This window comes from Diorhabda sublineata, chromosome 3, assembly GCF_026230105.1.
Source record: "Diorhabda sublineata isolate icDioSubl1.1 chromosome 3, icDioSubl1.1, whole genome shotgun sequence".
Taxonomy (NCBI): Eukaryota; Metazoa; Arthropoda; class Insecta; order Coleoptera; family Chrysomelidae; genus Diorhabda; species Diorhabda sublineata.
Window position 1 is genome coordinate 15,730,911 of NC_079476.1, and position 18,424 is coordinate 15,749,334.

Genomic DNA, 18,424 nt, shown 5'->3' on the forward strand with positions numbered 1-18,424 from the left:
AATACTTTGTTTCGCTGTACTGTTCAATGATATTTTTTTAATTGATTATATATTTTGATTGTTTGAAGTACTCCTCACAAATTATATCTCTTCTATATACCGCATATGAAAAATGAACATAAGGCTTAAGTGAAAGACTACTGTCATTGGTGACGGGTTCGCAAATGTAGAGCCACTATGAAAAAAAAATTTGAAATAAATAAACCTTGAGAAGAAATTGAAAATATAAAGCCCATGATTCCATTAAGAGTTATCATGACCGAATTCGGAATACCAGGAATATTGATACGACTGCCGCTCAAAAGTTTAAGATCACAATAAAACAATACTAGCTTTTACCCACGACTTCGCTCGCATCGCATCCATTAAATAAGTATCAGAAATGATCATAACAGAAAAAAACGAACTCTGTAGCTATATTAGAACCTGAGATATAGATCATTGAATGTAGAAAAATTGCCAAAAACCTACAAAAATCCATAACTTCAAATTGAATGTCCGCGCCTAGCTCCTCTCCAACTCAACCGATTTAAGTGTTCAAAACCTCAAAAGATAGAAAGTGTTTCAGCGAGTGTTCGTAAACTAGAAAGAACTTTGTAGCTATATTAGAACCTGAGATATAGATCTTTGAATGTATAAAAATTGCCAAAAACCTACAAAAATCTATAACTCCACATTGAATGTCCACGCCTAGCTCGTTTCCAACTCAACCGGTTTAAGTGTTCAAAAACTCAAAAGAAAGAAGGTGTTTCAGCGAGTGTTCTTAAACCAAAACGAAGTCTCTATCTTGAATAGAATCTGAGATATTGAGGATAGAACGTGTGTATGTGAAAAATTCCCATAAGTAATGTACAAGGGGAAATCGCGTTTGAGTTTAACTTGAGAATGGTGAAAAATAGATCAAATCCGATGGTTGATGGCTGATCTGTGCATCAATACCTTACAATGAAAAAAAAAATTAAGCAAATCGTTTGGGTAGAACGCCTGAACGGACTCTGAATGGAAATCATCAATTTTTTTAACATATAAGATAATTATCCATTACACACCTGCATATTCTATTGTTAATATCATTAATATCAAGTATCTTAACCGACAAACGCTACGTTAGATCAGGTGGTACAGTCGTAATATTTTTATAATGTGTTAATAACTAATTGCTTTGCTTTTGTTTCCTATCGGTCAATAATAAGGATTATTAAGCTTCTAACAACACGAATTTTCGACTTATTATCACTTGAGGTAACATTACATTCTAAATTAATCTGAGATTGTGGTTTTTGCAGTAAAGACGTCTTAGAATGGAAAAAGCGTGCGAAATTAACAGTGTATAACTCGACCAGTGTAGCTTGAGACTTGAGTTTTCGATGCGCGATAGTCATGCTGGTCGGAATAGAAGACTTTAGAAGTAAATTAAAAAATAAAGTTTTGTGTGGTCAGATACGGGAACTAGTAAGTAATATCCTAAAATTAATGGAAGAGGAAGCGACAAGGTAGGAAGTTGTTATATTTTTTTCTAATGTATGTTTCAATGATATAATTTTTGTATCGTCACGTTGTGATTATGCTAAGAAGTTTGAGAAAGAATATATGGAGAAAGAACCACTTCTCGATCAGGTAATCGACAACTTAATTATAGATTTGAATAATGATGATTCAAGAGGAGAAAGTTATACTGACGAAACTGATTCCGTAACGCATTTTGCGGAAAGTGGGGACGATTTTGGTGGGAAAGCTCTTCAAGAAATCTTGAGTTTGAAGAGGTGGAAGGTTGCGACACTCTTCACCCAAAACGGGCCGGATAGTGATTCTTCGTCAAAATTATTTACAATTTCATAAATAATATCTACTATTTTCACATTCTATAATTTTGGTAAAGTGATATATGATATAATTTTATTATCAAGACGATATAAAATAATGTAATTTGTTTAAATATTTATTCAATTTGAACTAAAGTTCAATATTAATTTGTGGCGCGTTTCGCTAACACAGTAGCTTTGTCAAACGAGTGATGGTATAATGAAATATTTTTAATTTATAGAGTGCCTAAATACGGAATTTTAAGATATTGAGTATTAACTAAAGTATTACTAAATGTTTACATGGAAATAAAATGCAAAAAATGCCTAAATACGGAATTCTACTAATATTAATGAAATAGTATTGAACAATTTTACCAGGAAATTACTGTGTTAGCGAAACGCGTCATAAATTAAATATTGAGCCTTAGTTCAAATTAAATAAAGATATAAACAAATTATTATTAAAAATACTTGTAGACTTTCATTTAGGATTTCTTAACAACCTGCTGGCTATTCATCTTCAAGACAATTACAAGATGTAACCTGATATTTAAAGCGCAGATTTATATTCATCTGAAATTGAAAAAATATGCTTATGTATACGAGGATGTATTGATATCTAGTTAGCCTAGATAGTTCCATGCATAAACAAAATATTGCGTTACCATAGCAACGAACAACTTATTAGAAGTGTCAGAGTAAAGTTTGACGTCAAAAAAGTAAACCAGAGTTACGCGATAAATTAAAAGAAAAAAGATGTCCACCGAAATTATGAAAATGGAAAATTGGAATATCGAGCCATCATCAAGTACCTGTATTTAAAAGGGTCAAGAGGTAAGCAGATTTACGTGGATATGCTTAATACCCTTGGTGATCAATGTCCTTCGTATGCCACCGTGAAAAATTGGACTGCAAGCTTAAAAAGAGGTAAATTTTCCATTGAAGATGATGACCGATCGGGAAGGCCAGTTTATGTGTCAGTCCCCGAAAATTTCGATCTAGTTAATGACATGATTTTATCAGACCATCGAATTGGTCTAAAACGGATATATGAAGAACTGAATATTTCATAGGAACGCGTTCATCATATAATTGACGTGAGAAAAATTTTTGCAAAATGGATCCCCAAATGTTTGAATGTTGACCAAAAGCGTGCAAGGATAGAAGCATCGCGTTCGATCTGTGCTCGATTTGAAAACTATGTAGACTTCTTAAACCGAATTGTTAATATAGTTAAGACTTGGGTACATTTCTACGATCCAGAAACAAAGCAAAAATCGATGGATTGCTTCAGTTTTCTGGTTCTCTAAGACCTTAGAAGTTTCGTGTCCTGTTGGAAAAGTTCTTTCTTCTGTTTTTTGAGATTGCCATGGAGTAATCATGATTGATTTTTTGGATGAGGGTAGAACAATAACTAGAGTTTACTATCCGACTTTACTGACCACTCTACGGGAAAAAATTAAAGAGAATAGATGCGGAAAGTTATCCAAAGGTGTTTTGTTTTTGCAGGACAATGCCCTTGCACTCGAATCTGATGTTGCCATGCAAAAAATTCGTGGTTTTTAGTAGAACACCCCCCTTATTCACCAGATTTGGCTCCGTCCGACTATCATTTCTTTCCCCAACTGAAAAAAAGTTTAGAAGGTCGTAGATTTATTTCCAACGATGAGGTAATAAAATCTGTGGAGGTCTGGTTTGCAGAGCAAGAAGAAACATTTTTTGAAAGGTCTAGAGACGTTGCAGGTTTGCTGTAATAAATATATCCAATCTAAAGGAGAATATGTTGAGGAATAAAATATTTTTACATTGAAATTTTATTAGTTTCTATAATAGGCTAAGAATTTTTCAATATATCGTATTCCTTGCTGACTCCATCCCCAAAAAACAATTTGTTTCGCACCGAACCACACATATTTAGCTTTCGGCGATATTTGGATTTTTAATAATGTTTAATATGAATTCACAGAGTGTTTGTGTCAACCAGCTCGCACGCATAATAATTTTCGTTTGCTGTCTCTCTTCTCTGCCTTCGCATCTGAAGTCTCAAGGTTCATTGGTCGAGCTGTAGTGCATTCTGCCACCGATGTTTGTTGAGAATTGATCAATTGACAGCTGACCCGAACCCAACCCAACCTTGACCCTATCCAACTTCACACTATACTTTTGTTTTATATAGAGTCAAAGTTGGTAATTATGTATTCTAATGAATTCTGATTTTATTAAATTAGTAGGCGATAAGCACCTTTTGACAGTTTCATGTAATAGTGACACAAGTGAAACGAAAGGCGAAAGAAAAACGTGCTCCGAAATTGTTATTCCGTTATTATTGTTATTTGAACGCACTTTGAAATCCTGTTCAATAAATCGAACATTGATCAAGATTGGACTCAATTTATTTGCAACTACAAACCCAAAACCCACTGTAAATTAACAACAGGTTATGGGCCAAGGGCAGCTGTAAAAGGGTTTTGTTGTAAATAAAGCCAGGAAAGCGACGGCGAAGTCCAGAAAGCAGTTCAAAACGTCAGAACCGGCACGCGGTCAGGCGACCACATCCGGCTCGCACAGCAAGTCAACGTTGAACAACGCACACGCAAGTCGTTTTAAGTCAGAAAATCGCCACGAAAGATTGTAAATTCATTCTGTTTATTTTTAAAAAAAAAATTGTCAGAAGTCAGTCAAATTGTAGAATTTAAATGCAAAATGGATACTGTAAAATCTCAGTTGGAAATGTTAAGTGAAGAAAGTCAGTCCAGCAGGGGCTGCGTCAGATGCAACTGTTTCAGCTTGGACAAAGAAAGATGTCGAAGCTCAAACACTGATAGGTTTGAATGTAAACAGTAAGATAGCTAACAAAATTGCTAATTGTTAAACTTCCAAAGACATGATAGACAAATTAGTTAGTTTATATGGTACAAAGACTGATGTAACTTTAGAAACGTCCCGAATCAAATTCTTTACCTTTGAGTATGATGAGAGTAAGTCAGCAATAGAGAACTGTATGGAGATCATGGACTTGGCAGAGGAATTGTCAACAGAAAATGATCCAATGAGGGAAAGTTGGGTCATGACGAGGATTTTGAGTGTCTTACCGCCAAAACTGGCACATTTCAGAACTGCGTGGAACAACGTGACGGGACATGCAAAGAACTTGGACACACTCATCGAACGTCTGAGACTTGAGGACGAGCAGCTTAGAGAACCGACGACAAACGCAGAGGGCAGTACCAGCAACGCTCTCATGGCAAAACGTGGAAAACAAGGGCAGTCGTCGAGCAAGCAGGACAAGTCACAGTTCACATGTTACAAATGTGGGAAGCCAGGTCACGTGATCAAGGAGTGCAGAGGAAAGGCATGTCAGAAGTACATTGAATATTGCAAGAAGAAATACTCATGTAACAATTGTAAGCAGAAAGGCCACTTCGCAAAGGATTGTCCATCCCGAGAAGAAGGAAATAAGTCAGTAAATTGAAAACCCAAGAAGGCATGTTTGACCACAGCTCTCTCGACAGTGGACAACGACATCTCGCAGGACAGGGCAACTTCATGGTATCAAGACAGTGGAGCCAGTCAACACATGACGTCTCATCGAGAATGGTTTGTACAGCTTGTCGAGCTGGACGAGCCAATCCCAATTGTGATCGGAGATTCAACTAGGCTAGATGGCGTTGCAGTTGAAGATGTGATCTATGTACCAAATCTCAACTTTAATCTTTTCTCAGTCAGTCATATGTTAGACAAGGGACATGTACAGAAGGCAGATGAAAACGAGTCGACATTCCTTTGTAAGAAAAGCAACGAGGTTGTGGCAGTAGCAAGGCGCAAAGGAAATTTATATAAAATGATGCTCAGAAGAGAAGGACAGGAAGAAGAGGCAAGTTTGATGGTTCAGTCGATCAAAGTATGGCATGAAAGACTCGCCCATCAAAACGTGAAGTATGTGAGGGACATACTGAAATGGAAAGGGATCAAGTATGTTGATGACTGGAATAATTATGTGTGCACAGGGTGCGCATATGGCAAGCAACATCGATCTGCACATCCGAAAAATCCCAAGACAGCCCAGCAGCCGTTAGATCTTGTTCATGTCGACACTGGAGAGATGAACATCCCATCCCTGGGAGAAGCAAAGTATTGACTCATGTTGAAGGACGACTTCACTCACTACCGAAGCTGTTATTTCATGAAGACGAAAAGTGAGGCCCCTGAGAAGATTACAAGCTACCTGAGACTTGTAGAAAATCAACTAGGAAGGAGAGTGAAGAGCCTGAGATCGGACAACGGCACGGAACTGAAGAATGCAAAAACGAAAGAACTCATGGACAAGTTGGGAATCTTTCACACCTTTACGAATGTACACACGCCAGAGCAAAATGGAAGGGTTGAAAGAGAAATGAGAACTATTGTCGAAGCAGCCAGGGCAGCGATACATGAAGATGGATTGAACGAGAAACTATGGGCAGAGGCAATGAACCAGGTGATCTTCACGATCAACCAGACAGGAACCAGCAACGTACCAGGAAAGAGTCCAGCAGAATTGTGGTTTGGAAGGAAAATGAAGATTGAGAAACTGCGACCTTTTGGCTGTGAATGTTATGTGCTGACCCAAGCACAAAAGAGAGGCAAAATAAATAGAAAATCAGAAAAGGGAATTCTGGTTGGCTATGACATTGATTCGCCCTGTTACAGGATTTACATGAAAGAGAAAAGAGAGGTCATTACTTCAGACAATATAATCTTCGACGAGGAGAGGATACGACAGAGGCAAGGCACTGAAGTTGAGACATCGGCATCAGAGAGTACACTTGAGAAGAAAGAAGAAAGCAGCAGTGAGTCAGACGAAGAAGAAGACAACTGGAGAAAGTGCTGAAGAGGAAAGTGAGAACGAAAGTGGGACACAACCGACAGAAGAAGAGCCAGGAAGGAGAAGTTTGCGAGATCGTCGAACTTTGCAACCACCACCGAGACTGAAAGACTATGTACTTAATAACAGAGGAATGAGCGCAAAAGTAGCCATGATTGGTGAAGCTGAAGACATTCCGGTGAGTCAGGCACTTAAAGATGAAAAGTGGAGAAAAGCAATGCAGGAAGAGTACGACTCGCTAATGGAAATGAAAACTTGGGAACTGGTGGACTGTCCTGAAGGAGTGAAACCTATCACATGTCGGTGGGTACTTCGAGAGAAAGCAGATGAAAGATACAAGACCAGACTCGTAGCCAGAGGATTTGAACAGAAGGAAGGAGTGGACTACAAGGAAACATTCAGCCCAGTAGCCCGCCGTGCATCGATTCGACTACTACTAAGTCACGCAGCGTCAGAGAAAATGAAGTTGGTATCGTTCGATGTGAAAACGGCATTCTTGTATGGAAATCTGGAACAAGTCATCTACATGAATCAGCCTGAAGGATTCGACGATGGATCAGGTAAAGTTTGCAGGTTGGATAAGAGTCTTTACGGACTCAAGCAAGCCCCAATGATGTGGAACGAGAGAGTCACTACACACTACACAGTCACTACACTGTAAAGAAAGTTGGCCTGATCAACGCAGATGACGACCCGTCTATTTACTACACCAAGGACAAGAGCATTATGCTCTCACTCCTCGTGGATGATGGACTGATAATTGGGAAAGATGAAAAGAGAATATACAGACATTTGAAGGAAATAAGCAAGGAGTTTCAGATCACTTACAGTGAGAAAGTTCAGGACAAGTTGACGTACTTGGGCATGGAAATCAAGGTCGACAAAGATGGAATCTTCGTGAATCAGCCTCGGTACACGGAGAAGATCTTGAGGAGGATGAAACTCGAACAGTGCAACCCAGCATCCACACCGATTGAGCAAGGAATGATCACCAAGAAAACAGATTTCAAGAACGACGAGGCACTACCAGCGAAGAACAACTATCGTGAGGCGATAGGGAGTTTGTTGTACCTCGCTACAATATCTCGACCAGACATCAGTTTCGCCGTGAACTACCTCAGTCGATTCTGCAACAATCCCATGAAAAGCCATCGGGCGATGGTGAAACGTGTATTCCTGTACTTGAGAGGGACAGTGACAGCAGGAATCTACTTCGGAGGAGGCAAAGAACTCGTAGCATACATCGATTCAGACTTCGGAGGAGACCCTGAGACAGGAAAGTCGACAAGTGGAGTATTGGTGATGAGAGGAGGACCAGTAGTCTGGTACTCACAGAAGCAGCGTTTGGTAGCGACTTCAACCGCAGAAGCCGAGTACCGAGCCGCAGTATCTGTGATTGGAGATGTGTGCTGGATCAAGAGACTCGCACTGGAACTTGGTATCCTGGAAAGTGATCAGCCGATCACTCTGAAAATCGACAACATGTCAGCGATTCACATGTTACAGAATGAACACGAAGGAAAGACAACCAGAGGCAAGAGACACATTGAGATACCACGAAAACACATTCAGCAACACGTCGGCAACACTGTGACACTGCAACACATCGAGAGCAGCAAACAGATTGCAGACATTTTCACAAAAGCACTCAACAGAAAAGTTTTTGAGACACTTCGCTGTAAATTGATCAAGGAGGAGTGTTGAGAATTGATCAATTGACAGCTGACCCGAACCCAACCCAACCCAACCTTGACCCTATCCAACTTCACACTATACTTTTGTTTTATATAGAGTCAAAGTTGGTAATTATGTATTCTAATGTATTCTGATTTTATTAAAAATTAGTAGGCGATAAGCATCTTTTTGACAGTTTCATGTAATAGTGACACGAGCGAAAAGAAAGGCGAAAGAAAAACGTGCTCCGAAATTGATATTCCGTTATTATTGTTATTTGAACGCACTTTTGAAATCCTGTTCAATAGATCGAACATTGATCAAGATTGGACTCAATTTATTTGCAACTACAAACCCAAAACCCACTGTAAATTAACAACATTGTTGCACATAATGAAGGCAGAACCGTTTACTTTTTAATTGAAGTTATCAAAGACTTGTGTTAATAGCATCAGAGCTACCACGTCAAGCGAAGATTTTGTCATTCTCGCTGTTAGGAAACCTTTGTTAAAGTCACAGAACAAGAAAGAACGGATACAGCGGGCCCTTGTCCATCGATATTGAACGGCTTCACAGTTAAGTACGGTGGTAGCTCAATTATAGTATGGGGTGCTTCTCTAGCCAAGGAACTGTCTATTTAATCAAAATTGGAGATTTGGAAAATAAAAAGTATAAAAAATTTTAGAACAAAATGCTATTTCTTCAGGTGTGCGATTAATTGGGAATGGATTCATTTTCCATCCTTCCAGATAATGACCCCTAGCATAGTTCCAATTAATGCAGAGGATATTTGGAAGAGAGAGAGGCACAAGGGGCGTTAATAAACAGTTTGCGCTTCTCATAATCTGAATCTCAATTACTTTGGATTTTTTTGGGAAGAGCTTGATAGGAACGTTCGTAAATGTGATCCATCTTCGTAAGAAGGAATATGGAATGCTTTATGCCAAAGTTGGATCAATCTATCACAATATAATATCAACAAATTGATTGCTCCCATAACATGACTTGTGAAAAAAGTAATATAATGTAAAGAAGGATTTTTTGATGATAAATTAGTATAACCTTTCTTAGCATGGGTTGTTGATATTTCTTTACGCTTAACTATATTGATTGTCCAAAAGTGTAACTTTTCTATTCCAATTAAGGTGGTCTTGTCTACCCAAATCTCATCAATAATCCACCAAACAACAAGAACTTTTACCGAAGATTTCTAGCAAAAAATATCGATTCGCTTGAAATTTCAATAGTAGATGGTTAATACCTTAGAAAGCAGAGCCTACCCTATGCCGATATGTGCTGTTATCGATAGAAAAAAGAATTGAAGCACAAAGTACTCAATGCTTAGTTTTTTAAAAAATCAATGGTTTTCGACTTTTTGAGTTATTCAATTCTTTACAAATAACTTAAAGACTTCACATTCTTTCGAAAAAAACTATGAGGAAGTTGATTGTATATTGAAAAAAATTAAACGTGTTGTTTTGATTACAGACTTAATTTATTTAAGGTGGAACTTATCCAATGAATCAAAGATTTTGAAAAGTTGAGAATTACATAAATGAAAAATGGTAATTTTTACGAAAAACATTTATTGCATCTTTTTTAAAGACTCTATAAGACTTTGTAATACATAAAATAAGAGAATTATGATGAAAATAATATAGAAACGTCATTTCTACCCTTGATATTGCCACCCAAATTGAAATATAATTTCATAAATCTGTAAATCACTTCAACTGAATACGAATAATAGGATCAAGAAGATTGAATGGTTTAGAGAGTTTTTTTTGAAAAAATTATGGTTACAATAGAGAAAGCATTTTTTAATTTTTAAAAAAATTGTCTTTTATTAAAAAGAACTTAATTGATATGGAAAAAATTCAGGTTTTCTTGATAATAATTTTGTTTTTGTTGTTAAATTGGATGAGCATATCAAGTCAACCTATCAAGTTCAAATTTGGCTTAGAAATAAAAATATCAATTTGATTAGGTGTGTACAAAAGTTGAGGACTTATTGCAACCCATTAAAATACAAAAAAGTACGCCACAAAAACTTTTACAACTGATATTGAGTAGATGCAAAAAGGATGTGGTGCATCACGTGGTTGCTAAGAAATTGGATTTTTTGAAAGACTACTTTCATTGAATGCTCTGGTGCAAATTGTCTGTGCTTCAATAAGTGATGAGAAGGAGGACGAAGACGAAAATACTGATAGTGATAATGGGATTGTTCACTTTCATTTATTCTGAACATTGATTAGTTGATTTTCTTGGATTTATTTGTATCACAAAATACAGTATATTACATAAAATACAAGAAATAACCATATTAAATTATCCTTTCTAAACCAAAATCGTCACAAATTCTAGAGATTTGATATTTTTCTTAAAGAAGGGTAGGTTTTGAGAGAAAATATTTGGAATAAGCATTTACCAATCAATCAGTACATATTTTTCTCATTTTCTTTGCAATTAGGGATGATTTTTTAAAGTAAAAAATTGGTTATTAAGAAACATTAGATTTGAATACAATAAAAAAAACACTTTTTAAATGAATTTAGTGAGATAAAGTACTATAATTGTTTTTTTTTTAATTTCATTTAAAACTAACTTGGTTTTTAAGGGTCGATATAAACGGATTGAGGGTTGAAAACATGAATAATATCCTAAGATATCATGTTATCTTTATTCTAATCCTACAAATATTTTTCCAACTTTTTGAATGCTTCATCTTTTATTTTGTCAAATTTTGACAATAATAGGTAGTTTCCACTCCTGAAAATAATGTGCACATTTTGGCATATAGTGGATTCTGAAATGAAAGATAAATAGAACTCAATTCCAAAATTTCACGCAAATACATACGTCTTCATGGAATTCTGGGGTGATATCATATTTTTACCGTTATTCCCTAGACTGCAATAATTTTGAATTAGATTTTTTTCTACTCGATTGTCTTTAGATATAAGATTACGATATCACTTCTCATATTTGCTTAGTATACATACGAATCCATATCGTCGCTTAAGTTCTAACACAAAAATGACAATTTTTCAGGAGATCAGAAAAACTGTACTTCTACATAATATATCGCAATCATAATACATTTATTTTTTCCTTGAAAATTTATAAACAGATCTATTTCTAGATTTTTTATCAGTTGTTTATAGGTACATCTTTCAATTCTCTATGAAATGAAAAGTCATGAGGTATTTTTCGACGCAGTGTTTGAACTCAAGCTACGATATATGATTTCTGAAAATAAAAACTGAACAGATGTACTTTTGAAAAAAAATCTGTAGTTCATTTTGAGGCCTATTCACTTCAAATTATTCCTTATTTACATATTAAATATATCTTGCTCTAAAGGGTTAAAAATATAAAAGTTTATATTTAAATTTCAATTTCATTTCTATATTGACAGATATTTGTCAGTTGTCGCTAATATCTGTTGAAATGTTTGTCGACGCCTTCGCAATCATACATTCTATGATTCTATTGAAAAAAAAGTCTGTCGTAACCTTAGAAACTGATGTTTGTCATTTTATAACTAACAATCAAGACAATTTCAATAGATTATTGAAAAAAATATATTTCAGTGATAAATAGAAGCATGCATGTTGATATACATAATTTACAAAAATCAAGGTATCTTCATACTGAATGTAGTTTAGAAGAACCAGAAACAGAAAAAATAGTTAATATAATAATTGATTCCGGTGTCTGTATAGAACTTCGCAGATGGATACGGAGTCAATTCATAATCAGTACATCACATCCTAGTACTTTTGTGTATTATAAATCAACATCGGCGAGAAGAAGAGAACGAAGAAGACACCTCACCAATTACTATTTCATAATCCACCCATTCAGTAATTTCAAAATATTTTGGGAGTCCATGATGTTTTTCGTTTATATATACATGTTAATAGTATATTCTTTCGAAGATTTATTTATGTATTCACAAGAATATTTGTATTATATCAGTATGGTGAAATTTGCAGGCGACTTGATATATTTAGCAGACTTATTCCACTTTTTTGCAGCTGGATATTACGACTCTGAGGTTAGTAAAAGTATATTAAATCCTCACAAGATAGCAAAATCATATTTGAAGAGTTATTTCATCGTGGACGTTATTGCTATTCTGCCATCATTTTTCGTACCGTTTAGTTTGGCCCATTTAATCAGCGAAACATCGAATCCTGTACTCATGCATTTGAGGTTTATTGGTATCATAAGACTCCTAAGAATTGGTCGATGGTTAGATGCCTTAGAACTTATGTATAACTATAAAAATTACTCCTCTTATATTTATAAACCGTTGAAAATAATTTTTCTATATGCTGTTATATTATGTGCGTTATATTTTTTCGTATTCATTTATCGTTGTAACATAAAAAATATCTCAAACGAACAAATGATGAAGATAGAGAGTCGGTATCTAACAGCAACTTTGATTCTAATGATGGCATCTCACGGAACACATCGATTGAATGTTGATCTGGAATGTTCAATTGGACTAACAGCTTTTATGGTCACAGGATTTTGTCTACACCTCTATCTATTCGTACAATTACTGCAAGCGTGGACTACTTTTCTAAATGCAAGTACTACAACCAGCAATATAATCCAGCAAGTTAGACGATTTATGCAGTACAAAGGTTTACCGATTAATTTGAGGAATAAGCTGATTGTCTTTTTCGATTTTAAATTTCAACAAGATTTCTACCACGAACGAAGAATTCATTATATCATCACCGATTCGATAAGACATCGTATTGTTATGAATTTGATTATCAAAAACGCGGATGAGAACAGTTTGTTTCATAGCTTACCCGACTATGTTATGTTCAAAGTAGCTGCTAAAATGAAAAATTCTATATATTTAGAGGACGATGTTATTATGCATGCTGGAAGTTACAACGATTATATATATTTTATTTATCACGGGGCAGTAGCAGTTTATGGTTTGAGTGGTTTGGAAATTTGTCATCTAGAAGATGGTGCTGTTTTTGGTGAAATGTGTTTGTTGCTTGAAGTAAATAAGATTGTAACTATCATAGCGGTGAGTCCCACAGAAATATATCAAGTGAAAAGATCGGACTTTCTGGATATTTTGAGACAATTTCCACATGTGAAAAAAGTTGTGATTAATAGTTGTCGCAAGAAATTATCTCTATTCAAAACTGCATATTTTTAGAGACAATACTATTTACTTTGTAATTAAGTGAAAAATAAAAAATGCATCAGCATTTTCAACTGAATTAATTCGACGATAGTAATATTTAGTCTCAGATTTAGGTATCAGATATATAGAGTAAGAAGATATTATGAAATAATACGAACCAATTGTAATCAGTCTTCTTTGATAGTGCTTCATTATCAAAAGTTATACGGAACGATTTTATGCGTTATTGCTGACTAAAGTCTTTTTTGATTTTTGAGGCTTCTCAATTCTTGCAAAAACTTGCTTACTCCAACCGCGGCCACTATACTGGCCCTGAATTCAAATTCATTTTCATGCGATACAGATTACGTTTGGGGGAGTTGGTGCGCATGGTTCCTTCGGATATCGCGAGCTGGAGGCGCGCGCACGGCCATTTGAGTGGCCTTTGGTATGCTGAGTGTGGTTGTGTTCAAAGGCGAAGACGTCCATTTGATATTGCATTTTTTTAATACAAAATAAGTGTTTTCTGAGTCTTTTGCGTGTAGAAGTTTTTATCAACCATCATTGTTGTTATAAAACATAGATTTAACAGAGAAATCGAGATAATTTTTTTTTAAATATTTGTTTATTAGTTATTAAGGTTCTAAGAAACTCAAAGCGTCCGTTGACTCAAGCTGAATTGTAAGAGTTAGCAAATATGTCAAAGTAGTCTGATTTGTCCGTAGATGCATTTTCAAGTGATGATTCTGTTGCTGACAGGAACTTTCAACCACATGATTCATCAAGTTCAGATTCCGAGATCAGCGACTAAGAATCACGGAGCGATGCGGATGACAATCTGGTTAGCATTCCCCGCTCTTCACAAACAAAATTATCCCAGACCTCAGATGATTCCGATAATGAGTGAACTGACACAGAAGAAGATCCCACAATATTTTCTTTGGCGCCAGACGAGTCTATCAATATAGACATTCCGGAAAATGCTTCGGTCTTACAATATTTCCAGCTGTTTTCTGATGACTCCATCATTGACATAATTGTCCGTGAAACGAAAAGATGAGCCAGAGAATTTTTTGATAAGCAGCCAACCTCTACCGGAAGAAAAAGAAACTGGCAGGATACATCTAGGATACATCTGTTGACGGAAAAGGTTCTTGGGCTCATGCTGCCTTAGTGGTTATATCCGCTTTCCTACATTGGGAAAACAGTGGAGTAAGGATACGCTGTATTTTAATCTTGTTTTCGGGCGAACTGTGTCTCGAAATAGATTTTCAGATATCCTAAGAATGTTGAGGTAAGTGTACCTTGGGCGACCAAAACGAGTCGCAAGCCACATCGGTTGTAAAACAACTTTTGGAAAATTATTTGGGCAAAAGCCACAGACTGTAGGTAGACAACTTTTACACTAGTGTTTCACTTGCCGATTATTCTCTCTCTCAAAATACTGGAATGATTGGCACTTTAAGAGCTAACAGGAGAGAAAATCCCAAAAAAAGCTCAATAAGAAGCTAAAAAGAGGGAAGGCTATATGGAAACGCGAAGGAAAAATTGCTGTAACCAAATGGAGAGATAAGAGGGACGTCAGAATAATAAACACTAGTCATAAACATCAGATGGTTAAAATTACAACAAGACGAGGCCATGAAAAACTAAAACCACAGAGAGTTCTAGATTAAAATGCTTATAAGTCGGGAGTTGACAGAGCCGATCAAATGATATCATACTATTCCAGTCCAAGAAAGACAATAAAATGGAATCGCAAAATTGCTTTTCATTTAGCAGATATCTGCATTCGGAATACCTATTTACAAAAAGAAACGTCAAACCAAAAAACAACCTTCTAGAGTTTCGTGAAGAATTCTTGAACGAACTTCTCAAACCAAAAGCAATTTCAAAGCCACAAGCCACAGATCTCCGGTCACACCACTATCTGCATTCGGAATACCTATTTACAAAAAGAAACGTCAAACCAAAAAACAACCTTCTAGAGTTTCGTGAAGAATTCTTGAACGAACTTCTCAAACCAAAAGCAATTTCAAAGCCACAAGCCACAGATCTCCGGTCACACCACTATCTGGCTGAGAATGTTGGAGAAAAGAATACTAAGAAAAGAAACAGGTGGTGCTCGAACAGAAATATATGAAAGAGGTCAAAGTATTACTGCCCGCAATGTGAAAACCAACTTGGATTATGTGTTACGCAAAATTTTTTACAATGGCACTTTCATTTATTGTAGATTAATGTTTCATTATTTACAACTCAAGTTCACTTCAATAAATAATAATTATCAATCAGATTAGCAAGATCTGAGCGGTAGTGAACGTGTTAAATATTGACAATTAACCACTTATTCCAACAATATCTAAAGTGCTACAGGTTTCGCAATAACAAACGGCAATGTTCACAAATACAATGGTGCAGCCCCCGTTTATTTGAACCATACAATGGGTCGTCTCCAGCAATTATAATAGCTCTGAAGTGAATTTTTAAAAGTGGAATATTTTAACTCCGCCATTTCTTCTTACAACCCGTCAATCACTTGCTTACGCCGATCGAGTTTCGCCTGACAAAATGCAACAGCATCCACACCACGTTGTTTTGTTTTACCATCGCGTCGTATCTTTTTTTATATAAACTTTCATAAAACTACATTTTGAATGTAATTTTGTTGACACCTTTTGATAGATGATCTGGCATTACGTAGATTAAATTAACAAATTCTAGGGGTACTATAACTTTTAGGAAACAAAAGGATTTCCCTATCTCATTTTAAATATTTTGTGATGAAAATCAGAAACTTTTCTACTCAAACACTGTTAATCTGGTTTATCCCGCGTATTTTAAAGGTCATAACATCGTTATTTGTGGAAAAATAAGTAATAGTAAGTTATTTGAGGATCCACGAAAAAAACCCTGCTCAACTAATCAACTGATCAAATCTAGTCAGTGGTAGTAGTCGGCGACGTAGTATTTATTAGTTTGAGACAAATTAATTTCGGTTTTGGTAAAATAAAACACATTTTTTCTAACAAACAATAGTAGATTTTAATCAATTGTATATTCTCAATTTTGCTCAATGACCTTTTGCCATCTTTCTTTCAGCTTCATGATTCCGCAATCATAAAATTTCTGGTCCTTGTCAGCAAAAAACTGAACCTGCGATTGAAGGCAATCGTCATTTGTGCAAGTTTAACCAGTCAAAAAATGTTTCTAACTTCGAAATAAATCGTAATTAGATGGTTCCAGATCTAGCCAAGCTCCAACAGTTATCCACGAGTTGTCAAAGATGTGTGAGGCCTTGCATTATCATGGTGAAACACTAAACATTTTCTATTTGAAAATTCTGGCCGTTTTTCTTTGATTGCTTCATCCAGTTTCATTCATTGTTGACAGTAAATATCAGAATTAATCGTTTGGTTCCTTGAAAGAGGCTAAAGTAATTACCGACACATATCTATCATGAAGGACACAATATGAATTACGAATCTGCCAAAGTTTGACAACTGAAAAAGACTAAAAAAATGTTTATTTTGAGTAACAACATATATCGCCGAAAATGACCAATGCATCAATAGGAAAATTGATTTAAATAACCTTATTACATATCTTTCAGATTTTAAAAAAACGAATAGAAATAATTTTAACACAAAAGAGACCTGAACTCAAGAACATTTAGAAGAATTATCTAAGTTGGAATTTCTAGAACCGGATGATTTATTTCTAAAACAAACAAATATTTGTATTTCCATAGTTTTCCGGCAAAGTAGTGAAATAAGGAGAAAAACAGCGATTTTTGGTATATATATATATGTCAATATATCTGCCCCCCATCTTAATTTCGAGACTAAGATAACTCGAATTCGGTTTCAGACGGCCAAAATACATCGGAATTTACTAGTCTCGTTGCTGTGGGGAACATTTCACTGAAACAGCGATTTTTCCTCTAATTTGAGTGGACTATTTGATCAGAAATTCAAGGCTTCACCAAATTTGACAATTATTATTAGCTACCGGTTTTGAAATTTTTTATTAATTTAATTTCACAATTCTTTGTATTTCATATTCGTTTTGTATAATTTCCATACGCTTTTTTACTCTGTATCTATTATTATTTAGTTTGTAGTTCATTATTTACAGAGTGTATAATTTTAGTATGACTAGTAATTTATGTCAACTTTCCCAATCTAGTTACCTTTTTAATGATGGGTTAAAATGGTTCTTCTAGTTTAAAAACAGGGTAAAGAGTGGTTCTCACTAAAAGTAAAACTGCATTTTCACATCGTAGTTTGCGATCCAAATAGTCACACTGTTGTATCCTAATTATAAACTGAACAGAATTGTTAAACATAATATTCTACTAACAAGAATATTGTGAATTTGTGTTCTGGAAAATGATTTGGAATAATTTTTTAGTTGAATATGAAATCTGGGAATTCACCAGCTGAAAATACTAGTTATCAACAGTTTTGTTATTTTACTGGTTTGACTGGATTGTTTTATTCAAATTATTGAAATTGTCTCTTGCTATTCGATTTTTCTCAGTTAAAAGTTCTGTTTATCTTTTTAGAAAATATAATTGGCATGGGGAATATTTTGAAGTACTATTCTGTTATACTAGTCTCAAACAATGACATGTTATGTCACATCTAATTCTGTGATGTGATTTTCGCAGGAATACACTTATTTCTATTTGTTTTTCATTCGTAATTTGTGTATTCCATAGTTTATTTTATATTGAGATGTCCCAAAAATATGAGAAATATTCAGAATTTTTCATACAAAATCCTCACAACTATTTTTGTACTGAATCAAGACTCGATCAGTTTGTTAAGAAGTTTGGGTAAACTTATTTTTTAGCGCCTCTTCAATAGTACATTAGTATTTTAATTTGATTGTGTCTGAGGGTTAAATATG

At 35.3% G+C, this 18,424-nt stretch overlaps 1 protein-coding gene across 1 annotated transcript; it reads left to right on the forward strand.

Moving 5' to 3' along the window:
• Positions 1-4,689: 4,689 nt before the first annotated feature.
• On the forward strand, positions 4,690-5,277 carry LOC130441677 (uncharacterized). Its single transcript, XM_056775459.1, has one exon. The coding sequence runs from the start codon at positions 4,690-4,692 to the stop codon at positions 5,275-5,277; it is 588 nt and encodes a 195-aa protein (XP_056631437.1).
• The last annotated feature ends 13,147 nt before the right edge of the window (positions 5,278-18,424 follow it).